The 17901-nt window shown below is 44.2% G+C and overlaps 1 protein-coding gene across 6 annotated transcripts in view; it reads left to right on the top strand.

The window, feature by feature from the left end:
• The window catches only part of ck (myosin-VIIa ck), a 220641-nt gene that overhangs the window by 199191 nt on the left and 3549 nt on the right, over nucleotides 1-17901 (top strand). For all 6 annotated transcript variants that reach the window (XM_045738596.2, XM_045738595.2, XM_045738593.2 and 3 more), the window contains 4 exons: nucleotides 56-152; nucleotides 9488-9585; nucleotides 12486-12655; nucleotides 15584-17901. The exon at nucleotides 15584-17901 is cut by the window's right edge and continues 3549 nt beyond it. In XM_045738596.2, the coding sequence (XP_045594552.1) occupies nucleotides 56-152; nucleotides 9488-9585; nucleotides 12486-12655; nucleotides 15584-15790 (572 nt within the window). In that variant the 3' untranslated portion in view covers nucleotides 15791-17901. The remainder of the gene's footprint in view (nucleotides 1-55; nucleotides 153-9487; nucleotides 9586-12485; nucleotides 12656-15583) is intronic.

The following is a 17901-nucleotide window of genomic DNA, read 5'->3' as shown; positions in this document are numbered from 1 at the left end:
TCTGGAGCACAAATATAAAATTGTGTGGTTTATTTATATATTTTCTTGATGACAGGTTATCACCGCTGTACCAAAGACGAGGCTTCCAGATTGGCTGCCCTGGTATACCGTGTCCGCTTTGCTGAGAGTAAACAAGAACTTTCTCTAATTCCGTAAGTCTTGCAACCATGCTAATTTAATGTTCCTTGTCTATAGGTAGCAGTTAATTTTTATTGACCTGAATTTATCTCCATGGAGATAGGAAGTCAATGGCTTGTTAATGATCCCCTCCATTAGTCCTGAATTTACTTTCCAGTTGTATATTAACCCCTTGGATGTTTTAGGTGGTGGTTTCATGAAAAATGGGTTCAGAATGCAATAAGTGCAGAAGCAAACTAGTATGACGTCACACATCACCACCCCGCTGTCTGTGCAGCTCCAATGTCCCCGGGAGGGGAAAGGGGGAGCCCCAGACCTCACACCGGCTATCCACCCATCAGTTCTGAGGCTGGATGTAAAAACATGCGAAAAAAACGTCGACCGGAGGGAGGGGGGTGGCCAGGGAGCCTCTGGGTCTCACCCAGAAAATGGCATTTCATTACATTCAATGCTGGTTTTTAATATTCACTCAAGCCTTATTTCTGTTTTACCATTTGCTTGCTTTTCTACCATCCCCTCTGGACTGCAGCAGCCCTATCCCATGCCAGAAAAAATGGAGACGTCTGCCACCGAACAACCAAAACGCCAAGACCGAAGGAGCAGAAACTCCTGCGGAGGGGAGCAAGAAGCCCAGCGACTCGACCCCCAGAGGCAAATATCAACAGGAAAAAGAGCCGTCGAAAAACAAAACTGAACCGATGGGGCACCACCAACTGAGGAAAAGAGAGAGCACGCTGACCAGAGATCAGGACGGTGCAAGCGGCGCACGAACAGGCTGGAGGTGAAATAACGTACGAGACGGCTTACTAACGGTGCAGAAGTATCACCAGGGCCAAAAACAAGCCGAAGCGGCTCCGCCAGTGCTGCACGAAAAGAGGCGACAGTATGTGGCAAGATGACGGCCCCAACCCCCACCAGAAAATCCAAGCTGACACTAATAACCGCAGCCACCTAAGAAGGGACAGGAGGAAATGGAAGGACCACCAAAATACTCCATACTGCTGCCAAGAAGAAGCACGCAGATGGGACACCAACAACGAAGACACCAGACCACCAACCGGAGATGAGACACGCGAGGCAGAACGTAATCAGCCCCGACAAGGCTCATCCGAGCCCAGGAAGAGGCGGAGCCGCGGGAATATCTCGGGCGTGACCACCAAAGAAGCCCAAGCCGGCAAATAAGGAGATGGAATGTCTGCCGAACAGAAAGCTCTCGAATGCGAGCAAGCTTGCCAGGAGAACAGAAACAACGGGTCCAACGCGAGACATTGCAAGACCCTGAAAAGCTTACAGGCAGGGCAAGCCGGGAAAACCAAAGAAGGTGTAAGGGTTGCCACCAGAACAATACCCGAACCAAGGGGTACGAGCAACGAAAACAGACCAAGACACATAAGTGCACCATATAACACAGGCTGAAGGAATGCCCAAGAAGCCAAGAAACGCATGAAGAAAACCCCTGCAGCAGAGGAGGAAACAAAGGGAACGCACAAGGAAGGGAAGCGGCGAAAACTTACCCCCCCCCCCCCCCCCCCATACAGCAGCTAGTACAGGCAAAACCGAGCAAAGGAGATGCCAGAAAGCGACAGGGGAGAGGCAGGATGAAAGAGTCAAAGCTCAAACCTCAGGAAACACAACCAGGGGTGGACAATCAAGCGTGAACAGAACCCCATGCACATGGAAGGGCCAAGCCAGGGAACCGAAGACCACGAAAAATAACACAACCAAACCCCATCACGCAAACCCCAGGCACAAAACAGCAGCAAAGTGCCACACCACATCCGGACACAGGAACAAGGACACACCACCGCAAAACACGTTACCAATGCACACATGCAGCAGCAACATGCACCACACGCAACACGCAACATGTATGTAGCAACTTGTCTCTGTGAAGGCAGAGAACGGTGCAGGCAGACCCCAGGCCGACCCCAGACAGGGCCAATGGAGACACGACAGAGCCCAGCAGGCCCAGGAACCTGCACATCAGGCGATCGACGGCGGAGATACCTACTCGATACATGCTTCATGGGGTTCTGGGAGTTCATTTACTCCCCAAGCCCAGCCCGAGGCTTGTGAGAGGTTGGTCCGCCAGGTTGTTGCTTGGAGCAGTCTGCAGGCCCACATACCCTCCACAGCCAGGTCGGTCCGGAACCTCTATTAAAAAACAGGCTAGTTTTCTCCTGACGATGTCCACGAATGTACCGGCAATATGTCTTATGCTCACAGGGAGGACGTTTAACAACCACAGACCTCTGATGGTTATACAGTGTTCCCTGATTGTGCCTATGGCACCACAGCTCTCCACTGGTACTATCCTGCATGTTCTTCCATATAGGTGGGACCAAAGAGCCAGAGCGCAAACCTCGCAAGCGCAACCAGGCGAGCCCAACCAGGGAGTACATAACCAGCACCACAACCCACACACTTCATAACACGCAGAGGTGGGGTCCCCTGAATGACTCTACCATGAGTTGGACATGCCTATGAGTGGGACTGGAAGGGTTGAAAAGGGACAGTCACCGATGTGCTGACAGTCTCATATTTGTACATAAATATACCTCAATAAAGACAGGTATATACATATTCCCGTATCCAGCGCCCGGCCGAAAGACGCCAGACCGCAGAAATTCACCTGTCGAACGGAGGCATGAACGTGACACAACCCAACAGTGCAAAGAAGATCCTGGGAGCACCGCCAGGTGAAGAAGCCAGAGCCGGACACGGAGGAGAGCAGGGTAGAGGCGAAGGAGAAGGCCCACATCCATGACCCAGGTAAAACCTCGGCGTCCTCCCCACAGCTGTAATTCAGGACACCCCTGGAGCGACGGGGCATATACCAGAGAAGAAAGAAGAGCGAGAGGCGAAGCACCCGAGAAAAAAGGGCACAAAACACCAGCACTGAAACACCGCCCAGACCAAAACAAACTCCCACAGCACATGCACAGGACACGCTAGCTGAATTGCACAACCCGCTCTGCAGGAAGGCGCCAACTAGGACTACTGCGCTAGAAAAGTAGCCAAACAGAATGCAACCCTAGGGAACCGCTAATTAGAAAAAACAACCCATCACACGGGACGGGAGCCAAAAGAGGAAGCAGCAACAACATAACCGGCCAACGAAGCAAAGACAAGGAGCCCAATGGGAACCCAACCGGGCCACGAGTAGCCCAACTGGGCTACAAGTAGCCCAATCCAGCGACCCGGACTAGGAGCCGACAGACGTTCCAATAATACGGGAAGTAACGAAAACCTACCCGAACCCTCGAGCCAGAAGCAAACACCAGTCCCCAAAGGCACACAAAGGCACAGTTGCACCCGAGACCACAAGTCATGTAGAACCCCAATAACGGGGAAACATGACAAAGATACCCCATCCCAAAAAAGAGGGGAGCAACGGAGATGAGCACCCACCTACAGGACGGAACCAACCGACTCAAAGGACAAGGAACCGAGCCCGGGGAGGGGCCGACGCCCAACAACTCGTACAGCGAGGGGGTAGGAAAAACCCCACTCCGCGTAACAGCAAGCTTCGCCTAGAGGGGAGAAAAAAAAAAAACCTGCGGGGTCCTATGGGGCCTGAGGCCCCCCCAAGTCAGCCCCTCCCCAGCCTGGGGAACCCACACGACAGGCCCCAGGGCCGCGCCGTCCCCCCAAAGCCCCAGCCGTACCAGAAAACTGGGGCAGCCGCGAAAATACTAAGGAAGGGAGCCCACTGGCAGACTCTTACAACACTTTTGGAGGAACAGGCTCGAATGCCCCCGTCACTACCCTGGAAGGGGAATTCCCCAACACCGCCCAAGTCTCAAAACCAACGAACCCCGCCCCGACCCCAAACCCACAGTAGGTACAGTGCTGAAACAACTAATGGAGCTGGAGCACACAACTGGTGCCCATAGCATCAGCCAAAGAACTGGTGGGTGGATAGCCGGCGTGGGAGGTCTGGGGCTCCTCCTTCCCCCTCCCAGGGACGGGGGGGGGGGGGGGGGGGAAGTGCGCAGACAACGCCGCGGTGAAGTGTAATGTCATCCTAGTTTGCTTGTTTTCTGTTTGGGCGTTCTATCCACTAGTTCGGCTTTTGGTAGCAATTTTAACCAGAATAGGGGTTTGTTTTGAAATGCTTACCTTTCTGGATGCTTGACCCGGCATCATAGAATGATGGCAGACATAGAATGCTTCCAACCACACGGGGGTTTCTATAGGCCATTACTCCACTTGCCTCTCTGAGGGAACCAGGTTCTGGCCATGGTCCCCCGGTAGGCCCTAGAACTCCATACACATGACTGATGCCAAAGTCTGACATTAGCATATCAGCCTGGTTTAGCTCTGGGGAGCCGACGGAGCTTTCCCCAGAAAGGAACACTTTTCATTGCAGATCATCCATATGCTCTTCTTGTTGCTCTCCTTGAGTGCAGGCGTAACTCCTAGCCTCAGGTAACGTGTGAGGCGCCTCCAATTGGGAACCCTGCATTATGCAGACTACTGCTGGCTGGTCATTACCTAAGTGATCTATATCAATTACCAAAATATATATATATAGATTGATCTATATCGATTGATATAGAAGTGATCTATATCGATCAATTGATATAATTACCTAATCTATATCTAGATTACTAGATCTATATTACTAGGTGATCTAGATTACCTAATCTATATCTAGATTACTAGATCTATATTACTAGGTGATCTAGATTACCTAAGATTACTATTCTTGGTATAGTTAAAGAACGAGAAAATGACAGCCATGCTTGTGGTGCCATGTCTTCACTTTAATCTTTGTCATTTGATGTTTTGATGAATCTAATGATGGTTTTGGCATCTACCACCTTCACACTTAAATGGTTCTATCTACAACTCTGTTTGTGAAACAGAACTTTCATATATTTTCTCTCCACCTTTGTTTCTTAGTTTGAATCCTTAGTCCTCTTGTTTTTGAAGTTGCAGTTTTATAAAATTCCTCCTTTACACCTGTGTTGATTCCTGTCTCTATTCTGTATGTGGATATCATTTGTGGTGGTTGGTATACGTTGTTAGGCATGTACTCTTGACTGTTGCTGCTGGAGGCGGCTAATTTATAGGTCACACCAATTCTCATTCTGTTAGCAGCAGTGCAAAAGGATTACAGAGGACACAAAAAATTCTTAGCCACACCAGTGGAAATTTTTACATCATTAATTACAGTCAATCTTCACACCTTGTACGGGTAATTATAATGATAGCAACAGACTTCTTTCACTATCACTTCTATGTATTAACAACATATTATTATTATACATTGGAGGTAGGGCCCCCTGTTAATGATCACATAGTTTCAAGAAAATCAGTAGAAGCCACGAGGAGGATTCAAACCTATTCTCTGGATACTCATTTTTCATTAATGTGAAGTATCAGTGTAATTTCTTTGTACAGTACTTAGTTTTCAACATTGGTTTTCACAAGATAACAGTGGAGTTGCTGGTTATGGTTTAAAGTCACAGCCCAAACACTCAACATGCCTGTCATTTACATATTAAATGCAAAATTTAGACATAGTGCAAGTATTTCCAGATATTTTATAATTTAAAATATAATAATTTGACATTTCATGCAATGCAAGTTTGCTTTTTGTCTCGAAATGGCAAAATTTTTACAGTGTGAAATGTAATAGTGATGGGTGTCTGTCATTATACAAAACCTCAAGCATACTAGCGATACAAAGAAGCGAGAAACAGCTACACAGCAGTGAGAAGAGGCAGAAAGAAAGTTTGAGATAGCGGACAAATGTAAAACAGAACCAGCCCTATTCTGTAAATTCATTAAAAGAAACTTGCAGGTAAAGGATAAAATTTAGAGGTTGAAAATGGAGAACAGATTCACAGAGAATGAAAAGGAAATGTGTGAAACACTAAATGAACAGTTCCATAGTTTATTTGTGCAAAAGGAGATTTTCAGAGAACCAGACAAAATGCTAATTCCAGAGAACACTATAGAGTAAATAAAGATGTCTTGAGATGAAGTGGAAAAATTACTCAAGGAGCAAGGAAGAAATGAAGCAGTTGGACCAAATGGAGTTTCATCTTGGGTTCTGAGAGAATGTGCACCTGAGCTCAGCATTCCACTTCAATTGATATTCCAGACATCTTTGTGTACTGGAATCTTAGCAGATATATGAAAAAGTGAAACATGATTCCAATCTACAAAAATGGTAACAGAGTAAGATCCTCTAAATAATATACCCATATTATTGACAAGTGCAGTAGTCAAAACACAAACAAAAATAGTTAAACCAAGTGGATAGAATACCTGGAGAGAAATGATACAACAGACAGACAGACAGTATTGTTTTCAAGCAGGCAGATCGTGTGTAACAAATCTACCTAGTTTTTATGATTATGATTTTACGAGATACAGAGATTCTACAAGAAAGATTATTTGGGTTGACTGTTAATCTGGACGTAAAAAATGCTTTTGGCAGAGTCCAACAAAAGAGGCTGTTTGGAAAGTGGAACATGCTGGAAGGGTGGCAGGGAGACTGCTGACATAGAAAAAAAATTTAAGTGCTAGAAAAGTGCATGGTAATCAGAGTTAATGTATTCGACTGGAGGAGTGTTACTAACAGAGTACCACTGGATTCAGTTCAAGCACCAGCAATGTTCATTGTCTATATAAAGGATCAACCATTAAAGAACTCCAACAAAGAAAGAGAGAAATCTAGGAGTGGTTCTGGATAGTGGACTGTCACCAGAGGAACACATGAACATTGTGCAAGGAGTATATATGCTATGCTTTCTAGCTTCAAAATCATTTTTAAGTACATGGTGAAATACCAAAGAAACTGTTCACAACTCTTGTGAGACCAAAACTGGAATGTGCAGCACTTGTATGGTGCCCATATCTTGAGAAGTACATCAAGAAACTGGAAAAGGTGCAAAGACATGCAACAAAATGGTTTCCAGAACTGAAAAACAAGAGCAACAAGGAGAGGCTAGAGGTCGTAAATACAGTATGCCAAAGTTAGAAGACAGAACAAAGAGGTGATATGATCACTGCATACAAAATAGTAATGGGAACTGACAAAATTGATGATGAATTGAAAGCTGGAACTTCAAGAACAAGAGGTCATAGATTTAACACTTTCGCGCTTTCGATTAGAGATAACTCGTCACTGGTTTTTCTTACGATTCCGCATAACTGCCTACTTTTCTCGTCAATCGAAAAAATATTTCTATAAATTCCATTTTTTAACCGAAATGGATGGGGATACTTTTGTTTTGTAGAGAATTTATTTGCGAATTTTTTGGTACCAGAATGAATATTATATCACATAAACTTCTATGAGTAAAAAAAAAATACACAAACTATGTTTGGGGGTGTGGCGAGCGTGTGGCAGTGGGTTCCCTTTAGCCGTTGATATATCCAACACGTGGGAAATATTTGTATGTTTTATGTATATGTCTGTGTAGGGAATTTTACTGCGATCACTGTCATACAAATTATAAAATGTTTCAACAAGTATAAACATGACAAACATCAAACGAACGAAAACAATGCGTTCGTTTCTGCCGCGAACGCATACTGAGCGACGTGGTTCTATATTTGGCGCTTCTCTTACACATGCTTTGTACAAATGTTATACAGTTCATCTTATAGAAAATTTTATTGCGAACACATTGGTATAAAAAAGAAATACGTACATAGAAAAGTAGGGTCAGGAAACGTATAAATGTATAAACTTTCCAAGCATGATTGTGTTTTTGCCAGTGCGCTCCCGGCTAACTACTCTCCACTTCACACACTCTTGCGGGTGGGCAATTACCTATATTAAACATTCATATGCATATGTCCGTGTAGAGAATTTTATTGCGATTCCAATGATACCAAAATTAGCGATGTAGGACAACTGTAGGCTTCGCAACCATTAAGAGAGTGGAAACATTTTGTTGCTGTTTGGCGCTCTCGGCGAGTGATCTGCATAGTTTTTTATTTGGTGTTGATACTCCTTATGCTTGGGCGGCATTTTATAGGTATGCTCTTATAGACAATTTCATTGCGAACACAGTGATACCAAATTTAAATACGTGCGCCTTCAATTATTGTCAGGACAGTCAAAAGAGTGTACACTTTTTCGGTCTTACCGCATAGGCGCGCGAAGTGCCGAAAGCATCTGGGGTATTTTTTTTTTTTGAGCGCCGAGAGCGCGAAAGTGTTAAGCTACAGAAACAAAGCTGCCAAAAAACGTCAAACAAAGCTGCCAAAGAAAGTTTGTTTTTGCAAAGAGTTGTAAACGGTTGGAACAAGTTGAGTGAGTGGTGGAGGCCGAAACTGTCAGTACAGTAGTTTCAAAGCGTTATGTGACAGAGTTCTGGGAAGACGGGACACCACAAATGTAGTTCTCATCCTGTAACTACACTTAGGTAATTACACTTTACATTTCACTTCATTTTGATCCCCATACAAGCCAAACTGGCAGATACACTTGTAACCAAGTCATATTTGATAGTAAAGGTCTTGAAGGTCTTGGCAGTCACCTGTGATGCCAAAGGAAAGTTCTGGAGGACTTAGCAGTTTGTATGAATTGACCTTCTCAGAATGAGATTGAATTGTTCTCCAGTGGACATCCACTCTCATCCTGCTTGACATGATCCTCTCTAAGGACATGGCATGTTGCTTTAGAAGCTGCCAAGTGGGACGACTTAGAAACGTGCTTCACCTAGTCACTTAAGTGAGGGTTTTTTGTAATTTACCAATTTAAATATTTCTAATGGGTACTTTATCCCATGAATTTATTTTTATTAATATTTGGAGTTTATTTCTTAATATGCCGGTGGAAATGTTTCCAGTGGAGTTTAAAAGTGAAACTGGTTTAGGAGGTTATTAAACTGTGAGGGAGTAATATTTTTTTTTTTTTTTTTTTTTGAAGATATATACAAGAATTGTTACAATCTTGTACAGCCACTAGTACGCGTAGCGTTTCGGGCAAGTCCTTAATCCTACGGTCCCTGGAATACGATCCCCTGCCGCGAAGAATCGTTTTTTCATCCAAGTACACATTTTACTGTTGCGTTAAACAGAGGCTACAGTTAAGGAATTGCGCCCAGTAAATCCTCCCCGGCCAGGATACGAACCCATGACATAGCACTCGCGGAACGCCAGGCGAGTGTCTTACCACTACACCACGGAGACCACGGAGATGTTATGGTAATAGTTTGCATTAGTGTGTTTTCCTCTGACAGCACATCTTATAAATGTTTACTGTTCAGTTTTTTTGTAGGCAAACGAGGAGAATTTTATAATTTAATAGGAACACTGTTGTGCAATTGAGGAAAATCTGTGAGTGCTATTACTTTAAAGATCATTTTTCTTCCATCAGGAGCATGCTGCGAGATCTTATACCAGCAGACCTGGCGAAGTCACAGAGTACCACTGAATGGAAGAGGCTTATAGTGCAGCACTATAATGGTGATGCAGGTGAGGCAACACAGCACATACTGACATTCCTTGACACGATGAAGATGGTGGATGAACATTTATGTTTCCAGCATTAACCCCATGTTATCTTGTCCCATTTCCCTTCAGTCTGACAAGATTGTTGTCTCTCATCTCTGTTCTTTATACTACTTTGCATAGTAATTGTATTCTCTCTAGTCCTTCTCTCCTGGAGCTGTTAAAATAAGTTCCCTCAGCTTGTCTTCATAGCTGTGACACCTCAGTTTGGGCACCAGTCATCTTCAAAATCTTGGAACTATTTTTTGTGCTGCATGTTTTTCCTGTGGAGAGCCCCTTTGGCTCCTCAGAGCTATACCGGGCTGATGCGTATATATTAGACCGTGACAACAGTCAATCGATAGAGTTCTTAGCCTACCGGGGACAACGAGCCAGAACCTGGCCCCCCCTCAGAGAGGCACGAGGGGCAAATGGCCTATAGACACCCCCGTGTAGTTGGAAGGCATCTACCAGGTCAGGCACCTAGAAAGGTAGGAATCCCAAAACAAACTACAGCTGGCTAAAAATTGCAAAATGAAACCCAAACGAGCAGGCAGAACTCCCTAATCAGAAAACAAGCACACAAGCATGATATCATCACAGCCGCTGCACCGCTGTCTGTGCAGCTCCCACCTTCCCGGAAGAGGGAAGGGGGAGCCCCAGACCTTCTGCACAAGCTACCCAACTCCAGTTCTGAGGCTGTTGTGTTGGGTGGCAGTCAATTGACTCTGATTCCAATCTTTGAGCAATGCTGTGACTTGTGGTGTTGTGCTGCAGTATGGTGTGTGCGAGCCAGGTGTAATTCCTTGAATACTCGGGCTGCATGCACTTAGGGTTCCCTTCCCTTCCCTAGGTGCCCTGTAAGTATTGCCCTTGCAGTTTGGGGCTACCTTCCACAAACTGTTTGGGGACTGCCTCTACAGGGTTCTTTTGGTGCTTGGTGATTGCCCGCCCTTGGGGTCAGCGAGGGTTTCTCCTACCACTGTTTGGCCTTGGGTGGGAGGTAGTATTGTCGCTGGCAGGGGCGCAAGGTACTGTGCAGCTGTCCTATAATATGCATAGCGGCCGGTTCTCTTCCTCCTGGAGACGTGCTTTTGTGAGGTGTTTATTTTCTTTTTTATTTTGCCTTGTATGGCTGTAGGACCACTTGTATTATTTAGGTGGCTTCAACAAAGCCACCTGAACACCACAGAGATGGTGATACCCGCGTCAAAATACCAGACACGAAGAGCCGAGGAGAAGGCCGAACCAGTCACGGACAGGACTGATTCGACCTGCCGAAAGAGGCGGAGCCGTGGGAAAACGCCCCGGGTTCGAACACCTATCAAGCAGCGTCTGAAAATAAGGCTGGCCGGCCACCAAGGAACCATAAGGACTGCTCTCATGGGAATGGGCTGCAACCGAGCCAGAACCCGAAGGAACAGCTGGACCGGGACAAGAGTAACAGGTACCCCCACCTCGACCAGTCCTGCCGAAAAGCATCCACCGTGAATGCCTCGCAGGTGGAAAAGGGCGCCACTTAAAATGGGCGACGCCTAGACCACGCCGAGGTCTAGGTGTCGCAAGGGATGCAAAGTCCCCCGGGGTCCGAACACAGCGATCGCGAGAGCGGCAGAAGTGACGTCCCTCTCCTGACTCAGAGGACACATTCATTGGAACAATGAGCCCCAATGGGGGTTTCCAGGGCCCTTAGACTGACTGCTAAGGGAGGCCCAGGCAAGATACTGCTAACCAGTTATTCCAGAACTACCAAACAATCAAAATGCTGAACCCCTGCAATGCGTGCAATCATGGGGACCTAGCCATTGACGCGCTTTGGGTTAATCCAGTTTCCCTTCTTCCCTGTTCGCGGGTGAGGATCTCCCAGGTCATCCTCAGGGTTATTAAGGCTAGCCAGCCTGCTTTCTATCCCCGTGCCATGACGTTCGCAAGTTTGCGGCTCTTGCCGCCATCTTTGGCAATATGTCTTGGGCTGACATTCGGGCGCAGGGATTTTGGGGGTTGAACAGGGTCCTGGCTGCTCGTTACCTTGTTATTAATGTCCCTGGGCCCAGTCGGTCCTGTGTCGCTTTGGGTCGGCGGATGCAGCCAGCTGTCGCGACTTTGGGTTGAGGAATGAGCAGTATCTACCTCCCGGGTAAGTTCCTCTTTTCTTTTCCTCTGTGGGTAGTTAGCTCCGGGGAGCTGTAGGGGCTCTCCCCAGAAAATCAGCGTTGAATGTAATGAAACACCATTTTCTGGGTGAGACCCGGAGGCTCCCCGGCATCCTCCCTCTCTCCGGTCGGTGATTTTTCGTGTGTTTTGACATCCAGCCTCAGAACTGGGGTGTGGATCGCTGACGTGGTTGGTCTGGGGCTCCCCCTTCCCCCTCCCGGGGAGTGGGGAGCTGCACAGACAGTAGCGCGGCAATAGGTGACGTCATACTAGTTTGCTCGTTTTTTGTTTGGGGAGTTCTATCCACTTGTTTGGCTTTTGGTAGTAATATTTTCTCCAGCATAGGGGTTTGTTTTGGAATGCTTACCTTTCTGGGTGCCTGACCCAGTCGATGTGCTTCCATGACATAGTGCTTCCAACCACACGGGGGTTTCTATTGGCCATTGCTCCCCTTGCCTCTCTGAGGGGGCCAGGTTCTGACTGTGGTCCCCGGTAGGCCCAAAGAACTCCATACACACATGACTGATGCCAAAGCCTGACAGTAGCGTATCAGCCTGGATACCTCCGGGAGCCTCCGGGTCTCACACAAAAAATGGCGTTTCATTACATTCAATGCTGGTTTTTTGTCCTAATTGGTACACATAATTGGCAGGGCCAAGATAATTGTAGCTTATGAATTTACTGTAGCAAATTTAAAGTGTTTAAATGGTTACTCTTTTGTCTCCTAACAGGCATGAGTCCTGAGGAGGCCAAGATATCCTTCCTCAAAGTGATATATCGATGGCCTACGTTTGGCTCTGCGTTCTTTGAGGTGAAACAGACAACAGATCCCAACTATCCAGAGCATCTCCTCATAGCCATCAACAAGCAAGGAGTTTCTCTCATTCACCCAGTCTCAAAAGTTGGTACCTTACTCTGCCTATTTTGTTAGAAAACATTTAAATGTGTTGTGTACCGTATATCTACGGAATTATTGCATATATTTAAAGCATTAAAGTATCGTGCAGACTGGTAAGCTTATTCTGAACATCATGCCCCTCCCACTCCTGCATCATTGCATGTACATTATTTATGTAGTATAATTGTTTACTTGTGCTATACTGTCCTAGAGTTTTTAATGTATTATTATAACATTTAAATGTTGGCATTTCAATAAGCTTGAGGACAACTATATCATAAACCAGGTCATTCTCTTAATTTATAACTATTAAAAAGGCAACTGTTTTGCCAAACCACAAATGTACGAACATAACCTGCTATAATAGCCCACATTTATGATGTTTACTCCATTAAAAATGTGACTTATTATGTAAGAGGATAAGTTGGTATGACACTTGAGGGTGGAACAAGTGTGGCGGGTGTTATGACACTTGAGGGTGGAACAAGTGTGGCGGGTGTTATGACACTTGAGGGTGGAACAAGTGTGGCGGGTGATATGACACTTGAGGGTGTAACAAGTGTGGCGGGTGTTATGACACTTGAGGGTGGAACAAGTGTGGCGGGTGTTATGACACTTGAGGGTGGAACAAGTGTGGCGGGTGATATGACACTTGAGGGTGTAACAAGTGTGGCGGGTGATATGACACTTGAGGGTGTAACAAGTGTGGCGGGTGTTATGACACTTGAGGGTGGAACAAGTGTGGCGGGTGATATGACACTTGAGGGTGGAACAAGTGTGGCGGGTGATATGACACTTGAGGGTGTAACAAGTGTGGCGGGTGTTATGACACTTGAGGGTGGAACAAGTGTGGCGGGTGTTATGACACTTGAGGGTGGAACAAGTGTGGCGGGTGATATGACACTTGAAGGTGGAACAAGTGTGGCGGGTGATATGACACTTGAAGGTGGAACAAGTGTGGCGGGTGATATGACACTTGAGGGTGGAACAAGTGTGGCGGGTGTTATGACACTTGAGGGTGGAACAAGTGTGGCGGGTGATATGACACTTGAAGGTGGAACAAGTGTGGCGGGTGTTATGACACTTGAGGGTGGAACAAGTGTGGCGGGTGATATGACACTTGAAGGTGGAACAAGTGTGGCGGGTGATATGACACTTGAAGGTGGAACAAGTGTGGCGGGTGATATGACACTTGAGGGTGGAACAAGTGTGGCGGGTGTTATGACACTTGAGGGTGGAACAAGTGTGGCGGGTGACATGACACTTGAAGGTGGAACAAGTGTGGCGGGTGATATGACACTTGAGGGTGGAACAAGTGTGGCGGGTGTTATGACACTTGAGGGTGGAACAAGTGTGGCGGGTGATATGACACTTGAGGGTGGAACAAGTGTGGCGGGTGTTATGACACTTGAGGGTGGAACAAGTGTGGCGGGTGATATGACACTTGAGGGTGGAACAAGTGTGGCGGGTGATATGACACTTGAGGGTGGAACAAGTGTGGCGGGTGTTATGACACTTGAGGGTGGAACAAGTGTGGCGGGTGATATGACACTTGAGGGTGGAACAAGTGTGGCGGGTGATATGACACTTGAGGGTGGAACAAGTGTGGCGGGTGTTATGACACTTGAGGGTGGAACAAGTGTGGCGGGTGTTATGACACTTGAGGGTGGAACAAGTGTGGCGGGTGTTATGACACTTGAGGGTGGAACAAGTGTGGCGGGTGTTATGACACTTGAGGGTGGAACAAGTGTGGCGGGTGATATGACACTTGAGGGTGGAACAAGTGTGGCGGGTGATATGACACTTGAGGGTGGAACAAGTGTGACGGAAGTGACGTGACAGTAGGTATTGCATGCGAGGATTTTTTGTTTTACTTTTTCTTTAAATTTGGACATACTATAGCACACTAGCAAGTTTAGCTTGGCTTTCTTTAGAATATTAAGTTATAATTTACATTGACTAGTGTTAAATATTGCCCTAAAATTTATTATGTAAACCCCTTATGATAACATTTAGAGTTGGTGGTTGAAATGAAAAGCTTAAAATGTGTAATATTATTACAAGAGTACTGCATTAATAAATGAAGAATTACTTGAATGATGTTGGTTTCCACGCGAGGCCAGAGAGAGAGGTGGCCGAAGTCAGCAGTGGCTGGGCTCCCAACTTATTATGGGCACTGTCTCAGAGCTCTCAAAATGTACTCCGGAAAGCAGACGAGAGAGATATCAAATAATATATACATGGAAGATATTGGAAGGCCAGGTTTGCACAGTAGAATAACCATTCTAAATTTGCACAGTAGAATAACAACATACTGGAGCAAAAGATATGGAAGGAAATACAGAATAGAATTATTGAGGAGTAGAGATGTCATAGGCACAATCAGAGAGCACTGTCTTAATATCAAAGGTCCACGGCTGTTCAGCACGCACCCAGCAAGCATTAGAAATAATGCCAGAACAAAGGTGGAAGTCTTAAAGACACACTTAGAGAAATTATTGCAAGACGTGTCAAACCAACCAGGCTGCAGTGGATACGTATATGGGCCTGCGGGCTGCTCCAAGCAACAGACTGTTGGACCAAGTTATCACAAGTCGAGCCTGGCCTCTGGCCGGGCTCGGGAAGTAGAACAACTCTCGAAACCCTCTCCAGGTATACTAAAAATGGAAAGTGTTGGATTATAATGCAAAAGACTTTAAAATGTCTTTGTTGATAGAAAAAATATAAATATAATTAGCTAGAGCTTAATGAACATTTACAGTGTCTTCCTGACTTGGTACCTTCTTTTGATAATTAATTTATGAATGCTTTATATAATAATATTTATAAGATATACAAAAATTCAATTACAGTGGTTACTTCATAGGTATCAACCAGAAGAGTTCCTGGAGTTTTGTAAAGATTGGGACTAATTTTGTTTTACAATTGCAGGAAATTCTCATTACCAATCCCTTCACAAGAATCAGCAACTGGTCATCTGGCAATACGTACTTCCACATGACGATTGGTAACCTGGTGAGGGGCACGAAGCTGCTGTGTGAGACTTCACTTGGCTATAAGATGGATGATCTTCTTACCTCTTACATATCGTTAATGTTAACTAATATGAATAAGCAAAAAACCCTTCGCTTGAAATAAAGACCAAGAGCTCAATTAGAAATATCACTAGCTATTTTTTCTTTTATAAATAGTAGGTTACCAAATTTTGACTGGAATTGGAAGCTTGAGAAATATGATAATTTTTCTTAAATGAAATGTGAAGGTTAAGGAAATTTTTTTAACTTAACACCAGATAAGTTTAAATGCTATTGAGGGAACTCTTGAACCTGGACCTTCTATAGACTGCGTGCAAATCCCTAACAGAATAGTGATATTTTCTTCTGATTTGTATGTTGACTTTCTGTTGACAAGAATGTTAATAAACAAAAATGAAGATAGCTTTTTAAGAGACACGTTCTTAAATGTTATTCATTTAGCATGCAAAGGTGCTACAAAATATTGAATATTTTAATCCCATTAATAAGATATGGAAGTTTACTCTTTTGCATGTGGCTGATAAGGACCGATTACTTACATTTAATGTATTTATAAGGTTAATCAAATCTATACAGTATTTTTATCAGTTAACAAGAATTTAACACTGTGTGTATAAATGACAAGAATCATATAATTTTTGAGTGGTTGTGAAGTGAATGTGCTCTTTTATCAGGATTATGAATACATCATCCCTGATATGCTTTCAGTCTTGGCATCATTTGTGAGTGGCACGCTGTGTGAGCGGCAAGTTAAACGGTTATGAGCCATGTTATCCCGTGCCTTCCATACTCAATGTGATTAGCTTTAACACTTGTAATTATTCTTTATTTGTAAGAGTTAACTGTAAACAGTTTGTGTAGAAGTAATTTGGTGTTTAATTATCGTTCATCACATGTTGCAGTACAGTACTCTAAATAAACTATGATTTTCTTCTCTTTCAAAAGCACGAATGTAGGTATGATAGACCGTTCAAGTTTGGCTTGCAAGTCGCAAGTTCTTTCATTTAATTTCTTGTGTCGGGTATTTTAAGATTGTATAAAAGATATCCTTTCTTTATCAAATTTCTATGGTTGTATATTTCAATATATGTTACTAATTAGGGCACAAGATGCACTTCATCTTACTGATGTATGTATTTTATCAATTCTCTTAATTCTTTATATAATATAGACGTATATGGAATGAGGTTGCCGTCTTAAGTGAACCAAATAGTGAACATAATACAGTAATACGTTAAGAGGCAGTTTTATTTATTTGTTGTATATGTATATATATATATATTTAGTTGGTCGTGCAGAATATTTGACAGTTTTATTTTTATAGGTCATTGTTGCCACTTTTCCACCATTTGTTATTTTGGGAAATGAAAATATATTTTCCTACAAGCTTGTGCATTTTTGTACAGGGTAGTGAAGCTCCCACCAAGTGTAGACCTTGTGGCAGTTTGAGCAGCCTATTTCTAATGTTTAATGCCACAATCACAGTCAGGTACTGTAATAGTATTTGCAAAATCAGAATTGCTGTACATGAACCAGATCAAAGGCTTGGATTTTATACTGATTAAATTATCATTATTTCTCAAATAGCTTAACACATTTGTTGATTCTTCTCTAGATAATAGCTTAAATTTATGTTTTTACATATGTATAAGTTATTTGAAGTTAAATTGGGATAAATTTTATAATTGTGTATGTCCCAATGAGGGATTCAGGTGTCTCTCTACAGCCAAGTCTCGGGCCACATTTTAATTGAAACTCGACTGTAATGAATAGTGTGCAAGAACACATCAGTATCTATGTCCATATCTATACGTATATCAACGTATCTATATGTTGGCCAAGATGGCATCACCACTTCAGTCATGCCAGCCTTTCATAATTGAATAGTCTTCCTGGCTTGGTGCTTTCTCTTGATAACTAATATTTAATAATTTGATGTTGGACTGTAAACAAATGAATTTTCACATCACATTAAGGAATCATTCAGAACCTTGTATACCACATACATCAGACCAATCCTGGAGTATGCAGCTCCAGCCTCGAGTTCATACCTAGTTAAACACAAGACAAAGTTAAAGAAGATTCAGAGGTATGCCACCAGACTAGTTCTAGAATTTAGAGTTACGAGGAAAGGCTATGGGAATTAAACCTCGTGTTCCTGGAACACAGAAGAGTTAGGGAAGACATGATCACCACCTACAAAATTCTCGGAAA

Source organism: Procambarus clarkii, chromosome 43, assembly GCF_040958095.1.
Source record: "Procambarus clarkii isolate CNS0578487 chromosome 43, FALCON_Pclarkii_2.0, whole genome shotgun sequence".
NCBI classification, from domain to species: Eukaryota; Metazoa; Arthropoda; class Malacostraca; order Decapoda; family Cambaridae; genus Procambarus; species Procambarus clarkii.
This window is presented reverse-complemented; position numbering and strand designations above follow the sequence as displayed.